We start from the raw sequence: 16,791 nt of genomic DNA, 5'->3' as shown, positions 1-16,791 counted from the left end.
TACTTCTTCTATTCCATCCAACCTCTCTGGCTTAACCCTTAGTTCACTCCACACTCAAAATTTGGCATCAGTCTAGGAGGCATGTCAAATTTAACTCTCTAAGTATCTACGTTATCTCCTTTATTGAGGAATCATCTGTTTCAACCATTTTAGCATGATATAATAAGGGGCTGGCATGTTTTAATGATTTTTACAATGATGGTGTTTTCTGCAGCGTCACAGATCTCTCTCTCTCAGATCTCCGTCCTTCTGACCTGTTTCAGTGCTTTCAGATTAGACATTGTGCCAAAGTTTTATTCCCAGTTCTTTTCTCCACAGCAGTGGGAGGAGCTTATGAGCCAAGACCCTCTTCAAAAGCCAATTAGCTCTAAAGTTTATAATGAAATGTCATTTTTTGATTCCTCACCAGTTACTAAAGGCTGCTTGGGAACGTGAACTGGGTCTAAATTTGGGGGATGACTGGTGAGACAATGCTCTAAAAGAATCACACAGGTTCAGTCTGCGTTCGGCTTTCTCTCATACAGTCCTGCTCTCTAAAACCTGACAGTCACAGATCCATCCCAGTCTCACTGACTCTCTGGCTCATCACTTACTCACTTTTGGCAGAATTATTTCGATTTCATGGGACATGAAAAAAGGACATTTTCAGTGATCATTAAACCTTTCCCCCATGTTGCCATGTCCCACTTGACCTCTAACCAATAAATATTTTAACGTTTACTTTCTTAATGGCAGGACGTTATCTTCTTCTTCACTGGAAGTCGACTAAAGCTCCCTCCAGCACTCAGCGGTTCAATGACACCATGTCTTTTCTAAAATCAGCGAAGCTCTTAAGATATTACGGTCCATTACAGTCCTGTAAGTGTAGGTCACTGGGAACTACAGCAGTCCTGGTGTTTACTGGGAGTAACCTTCAAAGACCAAAAGAAAAAGCTGAAGCCTGCAGTGATATGATTCAAATGTGCTGCAGTGGAGAGCTGAGGGGCTACTGACAGTGTTTCACTGTTCTTTGCTGCCTTCTGTTGTTTCCTATTTATAGACTTCTCTCTTTTAATCCCTCTGTCACCCCTCCCACCATCCTCCTTGAATTTTGTGAGATAGGTCAAGAGCCTTTTTTTAGTTTCACAGTCCTCTCACAATAAAGGTAGAGGGAGTTATAACTGCCAGTCCTCGTGCTGTGTCTGAGTGTGCTCTTGTTTCAACTGCAGGATCAGATAAGCAGCCATGGATGATGTATACAAAGCAGCGGTGAGTACTGATATTGCCGAGTATGCTGTTATATTTCCTTCTATAACATGTTTTCTATGATATACATATTTATTGGACAATTACATAATTATATTATAAGACAGACTGTATAGTTGTTTTTTAACAACTGTCAGTGTCCTCCTGAAAATGTGAAGTTATGTTATTATTGTAAGCTTTGCGTTACTGGAGCTTTACAGTGAAATCTGAGTTCAGTCAGCCTTGTGTACCAGTGTGATATATTTGACCAACTTCACAATGCAGTGCAATGAAGAATTTTAGGAGAAAGTTCATAGAAAAGAAAAAGGGATTCATTTGAATATTTGCCCGAGGTCACCAAACTCATGTTGGAGTCAAGACGCTGGTCTGAAAATGGTTTGAAAATGTCACTTTTATATGTATAAATAAATGGTGCCTGACAAGAGAACAAAGAACAGCTGGACAGTTGAAGGGAAGAAGAGAAGTGACAGCTGCTGACTCCGTCAACTCAACTCCCATAAACAAGAATAGCAAGTGAAGAAATTAGTGTCACATTGCAGTCCATACTGAGAGCAGGAGTGAAGCTGCAGACGTGAACCTCTGCTGCTGCGGAGTGCCACAAACAATCACCAAATGAAAAACACAAGTCAGATGAATTTCATGTCAATTAAAATGTGATGTTTTCCTCCAGGTCGAGAACTTAACAGAGGAGCAAAAAAATGGTGAGGAAACGACTTCTTTTCATTGCTGTCTTTCTCTTTATTAGATGAAATGAAAAATGCTTTATTCATCCCACCTTTGAGAAAGAAGTTATAGAATTATAATTCAGTGTCATTTCTACAGCGCCAAATCACAACAACAGTCACCTCAAAGCACTTTATATTAATAATATGAATATGTTTTGTTTTCATTATTTTTTGTGTTCATTTTGTTTCAATTACAGATCCTGATTATTTTTCATGACAGGAGAAACCAATGAACCATTTCAGGCTTTTATTTTAAATACTTTTTGAGGGATTCCTGATCATTGCCTCAGATTTCCATGTGTGGAAAAAGGCCTGAGATTGTGAAGTATCTGATATGTGAAGCTACGTTTTCAAGCAAGCATAAATAAATATTTTAGACAAATCAAAGATGGTTAAACAGAAAACAAAAAATAAATAAAAGTAAATTGATAAATTTGTGGTTGTTGGATTATTTCATTGTTTGACAATAAACCTCACACCACAGGAAAGCCTATTTCTTTCCCATAAATGGTGCCAGAATAAATAACAGTATTTTTCCAGTGTAAATATTTTCTTTTGTTTTCTGTTTTCCATTGTGGATAAATTATAAGATTATAGGATTTGGATCTTTGTGTTTAAATGACAGCTTTTATCATAACAAAGGATAATCAGTGAATTCCTGTAATATTAGATGATGTAAACAAGCCCCCGATAGAAACAGTTCAAAGTTAGTTTCGTCCTCACAGATGTTATATTTTCAGCATCAGTCTGGTCTGCATCGGCTGTTTGTTGTTGTGTGCAACGTTAACAACAATCTCAGTAACAAAAATGATTTGTTTTTTCAGAGTTCAAAGCTGCGTTTGATATCTTCATTCAGGATGCAGAGGACGGCTGCATCAGTACCAAGGAGTTAGGAAAGGTGATGAGAATGCTGGGACAGAATCCCACTCCTGAAGAGTTACAGGAGATGATTGACGAGGTGGATGAAGATGGTATGTCAGTATTAGTATGTTTCCATCAGGAACATGTTTATTTCACGACATGGTTTGCATATTTAAAAAAATTAAAAGGTGAAAAAGACATTATAGTCCTGATTTATTTATTTGCTGTATTTTCACAGGAAGTGGGACGGTAGATTTTGATGAGTTCCTGGTTATGATGGTCCGCTGCATGAAGGAGGAGAGCAAAGGAAAATCTGAGGAGGAGTTGGCTGAACTTTTTCGCATGTTTGATAAGTAGGTCTCTTTTGCATTTTTTGTTCACACACAGCCAGAATACAAAGAAAATACCACCAGCCTGATACCACACAAATCATTGCTAACTGCCAGTAGGAGATTGAGGGATGTTTTGAATATTATTGCGTATGTGAAGTACACATGCAGTAAAAATCTTAATGCCAAAAGAGCTCAGCGAGTATTCCACGTAGGATTGATGAGTGTATTTTTATGTGAAGGAATGGAGATGGATACATAGACTTAGAAGAGCTGAAGTCCATGCTGGAGTCCACTGGAGAGGCCATCACTGAAGATGACATCGAAGAGTTGATGAAGGATGGAGACAAAAACAATGATGGCAAAATTGATTATGATGGTATGGGAAGCAGTTTATTTGTAATTAAAATGTGCACAAAACAGCTGACTCCTGACAACATAAGGAGAACATTCTCATCACGTTCACAAACCATTTCACGGAGAATGATTACAGAGTCACTGAGCTCTTTATTGTGGCTGACAAAGTGCATAAAGTAACAAAAATCAGAAACTGAGTTCAAAAGGCAACTAAACAAAATCCAAAGGAGTAACTGTGAAAATGATATTTATGGACTTTGATTTTAAAACCCATAGATTTTAAATCAAACAGTGTTGTGTAGAAAAGTTCAAAATAACATTGTTTCCTCCATTGTACCCAGTCATGGATCGTTAGTAATGAATAGCTTTGCTGATGTGACTGATGTACTGACCTGTTCGTTGTCTCTGATAGAGTTCCTGGAGTTCATGAAAGGTGTTGAATAAAGGATTCTGCCGGAGGCTTCACATCTTCTATCTTCTACATGCGTTGGCAACATCATCGAAGGCCTTCTTGAAGATATCTTCACCGGTTTTTCTAATACTGTACCTTCAAGGCCTTAACAGCTTTTCCAGGAGATTTCATTGAATAAAATATTTTTTCTGAATAAAAATACTTAGATGTTTGTTTTGTCTGTCATAAAATTTTGTGTAAATTAGCTTAACTGAAAGTGAATTAGTATTATTTCTATGGTGCTTAACTGAGCTGCACAGTCGTGTTATAGTTTCAATGGGACACTGGACTCCAGCGCAGGACACGAGGCAGGAATAAAAGTTCGAGTGGCTTTTCCAAGGCTCCACAGAAAGAAACTTGGCAGGTAATTCCAAGTTTTCCACTCGCTTCCCTCCTTGGTACATGAGGCTATGCACAAAGGAGATGACAGCAAAGACAAGCCACAAGAAACAAAACATGGAATTCAACACTCCGGTGGAATGCTCTGATGGTTAGCGGGAAGAAGCCTCGCACTTTATCACATCTCTCAACTTATTACTGTATGTCCATATATATTATGACTGTGGCCATTCAAATGTCCACGTCCATATACACCACGCACTTGGCAAGACACAGAGACAGAGACAACGAGTGGAGGACAGAAGGATAAGTTGACTCTGGAGGATCAGGGAGGTTTTTATTATCCCCAAATGCAAATTTGTTGTGCAGTCAGTAGAAATCACACAAACATCAAGCAAAATGCAATAATGTGCAATAAATACACAACAAAGCAATATGACCATTGAGAACATGGTGAGTTATTTAAAAGACGAATGGTTGGGGAGTTGCAGTCCTGTATGCTGGGATACTGTTTCTACAACCAGATGGAATCAACTCAAACTCCTCTAATAAGGAGTGTGGAGGAGCTGCCATAACCTTCTACAGGTGTGGAAGCTCATTCAGGGCCACACCTGCGATTGTGCTGGACTCTGTCACTGTATCTTGAAGTATCGTTGTGCCTGCACCAGCAGACAAAAAAGAGAGTGGAAGAGCAGATTTAATAAAACAGTAACCTAAAATTAGATGTGCTGGGAAGCTTTTCTACAGACAGCATCCACCTAAAGCTCAAAGGTAACCTTATCATCAGTTTTAGTGCTACAGTATAAATACTGCTCAATGACCTGATCCTTTCTTAAGAGCTTGAAAAAAGGACGTGACTGGACTTCTTTAAGCAGTACATGTCGTGGTTCTTATATGGCTGTTTTAAACTGTTGGAGCACTCAACACACTTTATACAACATGCCTCATTCACCCATTCAGACCCTTTCATACAAGCACTTTATTCTACACCTAAGTGAAAATGTCTCGATGCTTAATCATCCAGGTAAAGAAATCCCAAAAGGTTGATTCTGTTCATCTGGACATTTTCAGCGGGAGAAACATTTCGTCACTCATCCAGATGACTTCTTCAGTCTCAGCTGACTGCAGGTTTCCTGCACTGATCAATGTCCATGAGTACCATTCACAGAGAGTTGGGGAATGACTGCAATCACAGCATTGTAAGATGGTGACAGATGTACCCTTAGACCATTCAGAGATGGTCTTTCCCTTTTCACGTAAATGGTCTCCTTGACTGCCCTCAGTCTGGTTTCCCCGATGTATAAATCCTGGCAATCCTCCAACAGCGTACACTCTGTTACTCTGTTTGTGTTGGGGGATCCTTGGGGTGGACCAATTTTTGGCGCAGCGTGTTTTGGGGTTTAAAAGCCACAGAGTTTCACAGAGCCTGCAGTGTTTAGAAAAAATGCGTCTCAACTGTTCTGACACTCCTGACACATATGGGATTACTACGGGTGATAAGAGAGAGCTTCTGTTTATAAGGTTGGAAACCTGCAGTCAGCTGAGACTGAAGAAGTCACCTGGATGAGTGACGACACATTTCTCTCCCTGAAACGCTACGTCCAGATGAACAGAATCAACGTTTTTTTGGATGACATTAATAATGTTAGTCACTACTTGATGCAACTCAGTTTTTAACCAGCAATTAAAAACAGAACAAGTATATTTATTTATATATTAACTTATATGTATAGTGTATTTCTTATTTATGTATTTGACCTGGGGATAGAATCTTTTTTAAACTGGCAAAATAAAATGTGAAGCCTAATCCAAAAGGTAGAGGGGGAATCTTGTTTTCCAAATCCAAACTGGGAGCTGGTTCCACAGAAGAGGGGCCTGAAAACTGAAGGCTGTGCCTCCATTCTACTTTTAAATACTCTAGGAACAAGTAAATTAACAGCCTACAACGTCTTTATGATGAGCCTGATTTTTCAAGACCTTGTATGAGATGAGAAATTTGATTCTGGATTCAACAGGGAGCTAATGAAGAGACGTCAGTGCAGGTGAAATATGCTGCAGCATTTTGGATTAACTGAAGGTTTTCAGGGAGTTTTTAGGACTTCCTGATAATAATGAATTACAGTAGTCCAGCCTGGAAGTAATAAATGCATGAACTAGTTTTTCAGCGTCACTCTGAGACAGGATATTTCTAATTTTAGAGATGTTGCACAAATGGAAGAAAGCAGTCTTACATATTTGTTTAATATGTGCATTGAAGGACATGTCCTGGTCAAAAATGACTCCAAGGTTCCTCACAGTGTTACTTTGTTACTAAGAACCAGGTCATTTTCCTCTCTAAGGCCCTTCTACACCGATCGCTCAGCGTATTGGGGCGACCAGCTCTTGGCAGCATGGTTCATACTTCTTCCATTAAGTGATTTTGGAGTTCAAAGTGCTCACTTCAATGCTGAAGAAATCTTTCTGTACATTCCCCCAAATCTGTGCCTCGACACAATTTCTTTGACTTTGAGTTTGTGCTCTGACATGCACACTCAACTACTGAGTGTGTGCATTTTCCACCGCAGGCGGACTCCAATGAAGTTGTAGAAACATCTGATTCATTCATGATCTGTTCTCATTTTTACATTATGGGCCATTGTGTGTCGAACTTTAAGGTGAAAAATGAATTTAATCCATTTTGGAATAAGACTGTAACATGACAAAACGTGGAACAATTAAACTTGAGTTAATACTCTCCAGATGTGCTGCACGTGTGCTGTTATGGTAACCACTCCTACCATGAGGTATTAAAACATTAACAAATTAATCGTATTCAAGCACCACCGGACACCTGGAAACGTAGTGTTTGGTTTATTATATATAAGAAGCAGGTAAAGCTTCGGGTCAGGGTGCTGTCTCACTGCGGGGGTCTTCATGCTGACTACCCTGATGGATGTCTCCGTTAACACACATACAAATAAGTTACCAGTTAAACAGTGAAGCTAATCAAACACCATGTTGAGTGAGGGTGAAATGCCAAAACATCTGCCTGCCAGGTGAAGTCAGATCACTGCCATGCTAAACACAGAAACAGGTACAAGGCCTACGCTCTTAGTGTTGCCATGTTCCCAGTTTCTGATGGTCACATAGCATCTATGGGCAGAAGGTCTGTTTAATAATGACTGTGGTGTTTTGGTTGTTTGAACCAGATGGTTGGACCTTATTTACCCATTTCAATATACCATTTGTACACAGTACTGTAATATTACTGTCATCTCACACCTAAAGTAAAATATTTCACATTAAAATCCAACAGAGAAAAAGAAAAGCAGCTCGTGTGATTCATGGAATGTAGAATGTGGGAAAACAACAACAACAAACAAAAAATGCTAACTTATTGTGCGCACACACTTTCTGCAGTTTCCACCTTTTGCACCTCGGTTCATCAAAGTACCATCATTCCTCCCATTTAGCTTTTCTCTCTGTCGTAGCAGAGTCATCTGCATACAGATGTCAGTTCTATCCAGCAGAATTACACTATTAAACTTGCTCACGGCTCACGAGTACATTCCCCTCAAAACATTTCCCTTTCATGAGGGCGTCACTGATGTTTTCACTGCTAACAGAAAACAGGACACCCTGTCTTTAAATCTCATTTCATTTGTAGAAACTCCCACCCTGCTGTCAGAGAGCAAATGATGCTTTACTACATGAGTAGAAATCTGATACTAAAGCCTTAAACACACAGTCAGATAAGGGTAATCCAATCTCTCCTCAAAACAAAAACACCAAATATAACTCAGTCATTCAGCTCAGATTTATTTATGTAGCTCCAATTAACAACAACTGTTCCCTAAAGGCGCTTTATACCGTCGGCTACAGCTGACAGTATAAAGTCATTTGGTTGATTTGGATAACAGTTTGAGCGTCACAAGCTGACAGGAGAGACAAAAAGAAAAATCAGTTCCTAAAATACAAAAGGAGCTCTAGCACTGGAGCGCTGCTAGCACTTCCTGTTGAATACAGATCATGCTCACGTTACTTTAACAGCCTCAGGTACTTTATAATGCGAGCATACAGCACTAAACACTTGTTTAATGCTGTATGCACACGTCCTTCTTTTACTCAGGTGCTTAGAAACGATCCTTAATCAAGTTTTTGTCAGCCACAACATTAAAGCCATGTGCCCAGTGCTGTGTTGGTCCACCTGAGCTGTAAACAGCTGTGGCCGAGGACCTCTGGTGATGTCACTTGGTCTCTGGTTCTGAGACATTTGTGTGAGAATTGTTTGAGCCTCCATGCATCACATGTTTTAGTAATACTCAATGTTTTTTAAGCTGTAAGTAGATTTAATGTTGGGGCTGATTCCTGTATAGCTTCATTTATTTCATCAGTCCATGCATAAAATTCTGTTAAACACTTTTGTATATTTAACTTGATAAAAACCAACCTTTCACATATTCATCACTCAACCTGTATCAACCTGTTGAGCTCTTATATTTCCCCTTTTGCAAAAATGTTTGTCCTATTGTGATAAACTGCTCTCTGTGAGCACTTCCTGTGACTCCACTCTGTTCTACCTTGTCACTTCTCTCGCCTTTCCTGCCTCTGAGTCACATCACAGGTTTACAGGAGGCGCAAACAGGGACGATATACATATGAAGGTCTACGTTTGCAGTCAGTCATATACGACGACGAAATGCTCTGTAAGAGTGGAACTAAACAAAACTGTATGGTATTCATATGCTCTTGTCACACTGTCATGTTGTAAATGGAACTAAGAGTAAATATAAAAGTTCTCATGAACATTTAAAATTGAACAAATGTCACTTCAAAGTGAGGCCTTGATCTTATTAAACACCTCTGCTCATCTTCCTCTCTGCTCACAGCTCAAAAAAAGGAGAAAAGCTGAGGTACAAAGTGAGAATTGGGACTATTTGTCTCCATAAATCATGAAATGTTTTATTGTCCAACTCCTTTTAAACCAGATCACATGTTTTGAGGATGCGCACTGAGCCAACCTGTGCTACTGAATTTCACTCTTTGTAATTTTGGTCTTTTCACATAGAAAAGACTTTTTTTGTTACATCACACTACAGATGACGCTACAAAAAGTCTTTTTATTTATATGCTGACACTACACCTAACAGCAACGCCTGACTGCAGGTTTCACATGAAGACGTGTGATTGGACAAACTGGGATTAGCAGGGACGATGTGGAATTGGACATGTTTAGAAAGAAAATGTAAACATTCCCAACCAATCTGACTTGTTCATTTAAATCCAGATTCAGAGGATAAACAGACATTTATTCTGCACATCTGCCACTGGAAACATGGTGATGATAAACACAGACTTAGACATCAGGACTTGAATATAATGAGTCTCCGTGTGGGTCTGTCTCATATCAAAAATAGTTTGCTTTAATGGAGAAGTACTACAAGAATTTGTACACTAATGATTTTGAACCCGGTTGATTTCCTGTCCAAACATTTGCTACTAACCCCTGAGAGAATGATCACATCACTCTCCAACAACACAGGTAATCAGTGAGAACACAAAGCGTGCTACAAGTGTACAAATGACACATGAGAAATAAATGAAATGGGACACATGTAGAAGAGTGCAGCTTGTCTGGCCTTAAACTGAATGTTGGAGGTTGATATAAAAACAGCAGTCCAGCAGCCTGACACTGTCGCAGCTATCATGGTTTCTGCCTGTGAGCTACGGATTCTCAGTCAGCTGCAGGGTTTTACCTCGGGAGGGCCGTGCCCAGACACACACCCACCCATCAGGTCTGACTCGCTTTAGAGCTTTAAGTCTATTGCGTCCAGCATCCACCTCCTCAGTCTAGTTGACACGGATGCCTGAGATGAAGGGCAGCCCGGTGGGAACCCTTTTCTTGTACTCAACATAGTCCTCGGCGAAAAAATGGATAAGGGAGAGCTCCTCCTCCTCTATCCGCTCCCGGAAGAACCGCCAGCTGGCTATTGTGTAAGCCAGGATACACAGTGGGTTACACAGCATCACCTGCAGCAGCCAGAAAAAGACAACAGATGTCAGCAACAACAAACAATTCATTAAACTGATTTAGAAAACCCCTCCAATAGTAAACCAAATAACCAGTGACTGAGGTCTGTGTACCAGCAGGAGTGGGACATGTAGTTCATAGTTAGTACTTTAAGAAATCTTTCATAATTCTACACAAAGTGTTCCAAAACATACAAACCACAAATGATGGATTTCAAACACTGACAGCTGCATTAAAGCAGCCGAGCAGTAACCCTTCATATCCTGTTCTGTGTGCCCGATCACATCAAACGTTACGTCTTCTGTAATGTTTTTGCTTGTTTTGTTTTAAGTTTGGATCTCAGCGTTAAAACTTGACAAATGTATTTGTTATTAATTGTTCGCTGCGTCCCTCCTACAAAGAACAGATACTGGTCCTGCTCATGGTGTAAGAACCTTCTATGGCCCTGTCCAGCTCTTCTACAGTAGCGGCCCATCGGTGCCACACAGCAACGCTTCTGGCAATGGCACACACAGTATCATCACAGAGCAGCTGGACTACAGGTGGTACCTGCAGGGCACAGGCATTGCTTCATACTGCTAGCAGTGACAAATTAAATAAAATAGCCTCCACCTGGAAAACTTCCTGTTTTGTTCATTTTTTTAACTCCAAAGCAGCTGAAACTGAATAATCTCGTTACCTAACATATCCCACATGTTTAACTGACTTGATGCTATACTCTGATCAAACTGTGTTCCTTGTGTTTAACAAACAAGAAGATAAAATGATCCTAATTGTAAAAATACACAGTATCAATATTTTCTTTTACCTTTATTATTGTAGTGCTGCTCATTACTCTTAGATACGACAGAGCTGTTAGATGCATAGAAAACTGCATCTAAATCGTTTGAGATACACATTTAGATCATCTCAGGGTTTCTAATATGTTCATTACAAATTCTGATTCAATTCACTGATGAACAAACTCCTGCTGAAGATCCGCTGCACATAAACAGCACTTGAAAACGATATAAAGCCCACTTGACTTATTTATAGCTCAAAAGGGCTTATTTACATTTTTCAAGAATTACATTCTTTATTTTTAAGAAGATCCATGAAAGGTGGAGACAGAGATCTCATTACATCACTCAGCGAGCTCTATTAACGAGCAATAATTGATATTCAAAAGAGAAAAAAAACACAGGCTTTTAAATGAACTGCTTACTGGTTTCCATTTTAGAAATTGCAATGTTTTAAAGTTTACCAACATCTACCTAACAACCCTCAGGTCAGCGGCTCCATCTTCTACTGGTCCATGTACAAAAATATTAATGCGACGTACCAAACACAAATTTTTATATTATTTTACTTTCAATCTGAAACGTGTTACGATAGCATTGAAATTAATATGGTCTAGTGCCCCCCATGCCCCCCTTTAGGCTCACCCCTGCTCTCTTCCATGTAAAATAGGATGGCTGCCGTCATCATTCAGCAGTATCATTTAAACATGCTATCGGACTAAGTTCACAGTTCATCTGCAGGTTTTTCTCTGTATAAAACAAACAGCTGCTGAGTTGCTTTTCTTCATGTTGGAGTTTGTTGATCAGCTGCTTTGATGAATGGTAAATGGTAAATGGCCTGTATTTATATAGCGCTCTACTAGTCCCTAAGGACCCCAAAGCACTTTACATATCCAGTCATCCACCCATTCACACACTGGTGATGGCAAGCTACATTGTAGCCACAGCCACCCTGGGGCGCACTGACAGAGGTGAGGCTGCCGGACACTGGCGCCACCGGGCCCTCTGACCACCACCAGTAGGCAACGGGTGAAGTGTCTTGCCCAAGGACACAACGACCGAGACTGTCCGAGCCGGGGCTCGAACCGGCAACCTTCCGATTACAAGGCGAACTCCCAACTCTTGAGCCACGATCGCCACAATGAAGGACTCACACTCGCTTTTTTCCCAGTAAAGGTTTTAATGGTGACCACAGGAACAGCGCTGCTGTTTTGGATGACATAAACCTCCGCCTCTTCGCTCTTTACAGTTTGTAAACAGACTCCATGTTAGACTGTGCCAGCATCGTCATCACTGCTGCTGTTGGGGGCTGCGTGGGCTTAACAGACATTATAAAAGATGGATGTAGCTTCCAGATCTGAAAGTGTATTGCTCATCTGCCGTCACACACACATGAACTTAACTGACATCCCATTCTTAAACTACAAGGTTTAAGGATTTAGGATGTCGGCACACCCTGCAGCATAACAGCTTCAAATTGTCTGGGAAAGCTTTCTACAAAGTTTAGGAGTGTGTGTATGGGAATCTTTTAAAAATCACCTAGTAGTGCATTTGTGAGGCTGATGTTGGATGAGCCTGATTCAGTCTCTCCTCTAATTCATCCCAAAGGTTTTCTAAAGAGCTTGGAAAGAAAGTGAAAAGACTTCTTTATCCCCAGAAAGTTGATTGTGTTCATCTGATCGTAGTGTTTACAGTGGGAGAAACGTTCAGAGCCTGAAGACTTCTTTAGTCATTTCACAGCTAGCTGCTAGCCCATGCAGAGCTTATAGCGCCTTCCTGCACTGAGAATACGAAGCATACGTGGCTACAGGATGTTTCCTGTGAGATCAAACTTCTACCATACACCTGGTAGATGGTTCGAATTAGTGTGTGAGCACGTTCACATCATAAACTGTGATCCAGAGTCACTCTGGAGTTTGTTTGGAACCACACAGAACCAAACAGTCTCGCTGAGGCTGCTTTGGTCTGCACGTGAGCGCGATTACTGTGTTCACACCTGCACAAACAAACCACACCAGGTGGAAAAATGAGCTGAAGTTAAACACTAATGATTGCTGCTGCAGCTCACCTGTGTTCCTATGCTCCAGTAGAACCAGCCCACATAGGAGGGGTGTCTGAAATAGGCGTAGACCCCACTGGTGACCAGCACATGGCTTTGGGCCTTCTCATTCTGGACAATGTGATTGAAGTTGGAACCGGCTGTCAACATGGCCGCCTTCCGTAATCCTTCACCACACAGAACCATGAAGAGACCCAAGACGCTCAACCAGCTGAGTTGCTTCAGTTCTATAAGAGATAAGAAAGACCGATGAAATACTGGTGAGCACATAAAAAGCCTGAGAGCGCAGATCAGGATCTGACCAGCTGCTGGTCTGCAGGCCAACAGGAAACCAGGGTACATCACTTCCTTTATTCAACAGAGGTGTGAGCACATTAGGTGTCAGTATGTTCCCATGAAAGGATGATGGCTGGCCTCTTTCTCCTTCCTTCTCTGTTATCTATTAAAAAAACAGATTATTATATTTCTTTGATGTTGATGGTTACACGAATAGCTGTTCATGCATTTTGCATGTCGCCACAGGTTCCCAGCTAAACTATAATGTTACTTAAACTTAACAAACATGTTTACTTCCTATTTTGAAACACGAATCTCCAACCACTCTTTGGAACTGTTGATTGTCATACCCATGTGACAGCAAGGAAAGTGATACATCTCTGGCAGCAGCCAGCATCATACTGGGTACTACGACACGGCCAGAAGCTCTGCACATAGGATGTGAGTCAGCCATGAATCCATTAGCCCATGCACACGCTCCACAGTCTGGATGTAATCTGAGATCATTGTTATTTCAGCATGAGCTAATATACTGGATCAGGCAACCTCCCTTCTCAACAGTTCTGAGTGGACTGAGTGCAGGTCATTACACAGATGACACACCAACCTGGAACGGTCAGCTTCTCCACAATGAACTCCACCCATGATGAGACAGCAGCCAGCGTGTACTCCACACTGTGGTTGAGCAGGAATGAGTCCAACGACAGGCTGCGAGGGTTGATGATGGCCGTTACCAGATACTCGGAGTAATGGAAGAACGACAGGGAACACATGTACCTGCAGAAAGACAGGATTACTTCACGTTCAACTGTAGCCGGCCTATATTAGGAAAAAACACATCCTGATGTCAACGTATGAAAATCTATGTAGAATTTAACCAAGAAAGTGTGACATATATATAGTTTTACACAACATAACAAATGTACATACCAGCCAAAATGTGTCCAAGTGGTTTCAGAGAAGGTTATAATTAAACCACAGCCAAAGGTCACTCCCAAAAAGCAGGCCCTCACAGCAACCTAGAACGAGGACATGCTGTTAACACACTCTGCACTCACTTTTTCACTGTCCAGGTATTTAAAACTCGTCCTTCACTATTACACCCGTCTGCTCCGCATTCACAAACATGTATTCTGTCTTGCTTCTACCGACTTTAATTCTTCTCCTATCCAGAGCATATCTCCACCTTTCCAAACTTGATCCCACCTGCTCTGTACTCTCACTACAGATCACAATGTCATCTGCAGATATCAAAGTTCAGGGAGACTCCTGCCTGATTTCATCTTCAACCTGTGAACAAGATGGGGCTCAAGGCAAATCCCAGCCCCACCTGTGGCTCAGAAGGGGTCATCTCCAGATCGATAGTTTGTTTCACAGCTCCTCCAGTCTGAATGTCAAATGATCCATGGGCAAGCTGCCCCCTGTGCATCCACAATGCAGAGCGTGAGTGAATGACAGACAATGCACTCATTGATAGGAAAACTGCTTGAATAAATGTGTGTATTATTGGATGAATAAGTCTTGTAGTAAAAAGTGCTTTGAGTGCACAGTATACAAGTACCAGACCATGTATCCCCTGGAACTCATTCCAGCTGCACACCTCACACACTTCTATGTCACTCCTGACTTTACTCATACAGTACCACAATGTGTCTCCTAGCATCCTAAGATATGCTTTGTCTACATCCAGAAAGACAGTACCTTATCTATACTTCTCCAATGCAAACATACAATCTGTAGGGGTCTTCTCAGTCTTAGTTCAAAAACTCTTTCCCATAGCTTCTTGGTAAGGCTCGACAGTTTTCTCGCTCTGTTGTTACTACTGTGCTACATATCACCCTTGTCCTTGAGAAGCAGTACCAGTATCCTCCTCCTCTATTTCTCAGGCATTGCATTAAACAATGTGTTTGCAAAGTCCGCTGCCCTGCTCTCTCAGAGAGACCAAGACAATCCCATAACTCCACAGGTATGTTATGTGGACCAAGCGCCTTTCCACTTTTCATTCTATTTATAGCCCTCACATCTTCCTTGCTAATCCTATGCGCTTCCTAATCCTGTAACTGTCCTCCTTTCTCTCATTTTGTAATTTATCACTGCCTCTTTCTCCATTCATCAACTCAAGCAATGCTGTATAAGTAAATTATATTAGATACAAACCAATACAGGACTAAATGAGCAGATTTCTGAATGGACTTCTGTATTACTTTCTTGTCACAGCACATAAAGTAACTGTTAGTACCAGTTATAGAGTTTAGCCATTTCAACTGTCTAAAATCAGCAAGTTCCTAAGCTTAACAGACTTCTATGTTTAGCACACTAATACCAACAGCCTCTCTCTTCTTTTGCTAATGAGATTAACTCAGTGTTAGCTAGGCTAGCTAGGCGACTCAGTTGGATAACATTAGCAGCAAGATTTAGCATTTAATATTAAATGGCGTAAAACTTGATTGCTATATTAACTGCAGGATGCCAAAACAAACTGAGGTCACAAAAAATACGACTTCAGCATAAGATTCAGCACAAAAGCAGGAAGTTGGTAACCTTATGACAGCACCTACCTTGTACAGAGGTCCCTTGTATATCAGAAGTAAGAGGCCGTTAATAAGGGCAATATGAGAAGAAATCGCAATTTTCCCGGGAGTCTCGGTCAGATAATCAAAGACCCAGTCGTGACGTCCAAACCAGGTTCTGATCAGAGGAATTACAACCACGCTAAGCCCTAAGATAAAGCCATTTATACTTACTCTAGCCTCTAATACCAACTTACTGCCTGCCATGATGGAAATACTGTACAGTGGTAAAATGAGATATCGCGAGAACTAAATGACAATCTCGTGACGTCATGTGACTGCCTTTGTATCTTATCAGCTGCCAGTACAGAAAACCAGAAGAGTCATGCGGATCAAATAAACAGTTTTGTGCTTCAATAATGAATTGTGCAATAAAATATGCGTTAATACATGCATTTGTTAAAAATGATTTTATTATTTAATAATTAAATTAAAAATGAAAGCACTATTTATAATTCAATATTTCAAAATTGAATATTTCAAATTGAAAAAAAAAAATCCCAAACAAAGAATTAAACTCTCAATAAAAACATCTTTTCAAAAACGATTTTCGAATTCCAAATAAAAATATAGATTTAACCTGGTGCTTCCTACCTGCCGACCGTTTTTAGTATTGTGATGTTTCGCATGTTTCTTACAGTTTGAAGCAGATGCAACTATAAGAATCAGCACTGAGCCCTTACATTTCTATACAGTGTTCAAGTGATGACTGCAACCTACAGCCTTTAAAATCATGATTAATCCAACCTGCAGATATGGACAGTTAATGTCACGCTGCTCAAGTCTTGTA

The 16,791-nt window shown here is 40.6% G+C and overlaps 2 protein-coding genes across 2 annotated transcripts; one reads left to right on the top strand and one right to left on the bottom strand.

The window, feature by feature from the left end:
* The first annotated feature begins 1,109 nt into the window (after positions 1-1,109).
* Positions 1,110-4,130, top strand: LOC147305818 (troponin C, slow skeletal and cardiac muscles-like). The gene is made up of 6 exons (XM_086276079.1): positions 1,110-1,248; positions 1,916-1,946; positions 2,795-2,941; positions 3,070-3,184; positions 3,403-3,539; positions 3,930-4,130. The coding sequence occupies exons 1-6, from the start codon at positions 1,225-1,227 to the stop codon at positions 3,959-3,961; spliced, it is 486 nt and encodes a 161-aa protein (XP_086132205.1). The 5' UTR covers positions 1,110-1,224; the 3' UTR covers positions 3,962-4,130.
* Positions 4,131-8,088: 3,958 nt separating this feature from the next.
* On the bottom strand, positions 8,089-16,238 carry icmt (isoprenylcysteine carboxyl methyltransferase). Its single transcript, XM_086276078.1, has 5 exons — positions 15,990-16,238; positions 14,362-14,450; positions 14,039-14,208; positions 13,165-13,382; positions 8,089-10,316 (listed from the first exon to the last, which is right to left on the bottom strand). Exons 1-5 carry the CDS (start codon positions 16,206-16,208, stop codon positions 10,137-10,139), a joined length of 876 nt encoding a protein of 291 aa, XP_086132204.1. The 5' UTR covers positions 16,209-16,238; the 3' UTR covers positions 8,089-10,136.
* Positions 16,239-16,791: the final 553 nt, after the last annotated feature.

Source organism: Aulonocara sp. 'chitande type north' Nkhata Bay, linkage group LG20, assembly GCF_057382095.1.
Source record: "Aulonocara sp. 'chitande type north' Nkhata Bay isolate Kocher_YH1m ecotype deep benthic linkage group LG20, A_spYH_male_GT1.1, whole genome shotgun sequence".
Taxonomy (NCBI): Eukaryota; Metazoa; Chordata; class Actinopteri; order Cichliformes; family Cichlidae; genus Aulonocara; species Aulonocara sp. 'chitande type north' Nkhata Bay.
Note: the sequence above shows the minus strand (reverse complement) of the source record. Positions and strands in the feature narration are given on the sequence as shown.

Excerpts from the sequence above, each read along its gene's own strand:
- LOC147305818 (XM_086276079.1), top strand. The coding sequence starts at position 1,225 with ATGGATGATGTATACAAAGCAGCG. Across the intron at positions 1,249-1,915 it reads ATGATGTATACAAAGCAGCG|GTCGAGAACTTAACAGAGGA; the intron begins GTGAGTACTGAT and ends GTTTTCCTCCAG. Across the intron at positions 1,947-2,794 it reads AACAGAGGAGCAAAAAAATG|AGTTCAAAGCTGCGTTTGAT; the intron begins GTGAGGAAACGA and ends TTGTTTTTTCAG.
- icmt (XM_086276078.1), bottom strand. The coding sequence starts at position 16,208 with ATGGCAGGCAGTAAGTTGGTATTAGAGGCTAGAGTAAGTATAAATGGC. Across the intron at positions 14,209-14,361 it reads ACTTGGACACATTTTGGCTG|GTACATGTGTTCCCTGTCGT; the intron begins GTATGTACATTT and ends GTCTTTCTGCAG. Across the intron at positions 10,317-13,164 it reads ACTGGAGCATAGGAACACAG|GTGATGCTGTGTAACCCACT; the intron begins GTGAGCTGCAGC and ends TGGCTGCTGCAG.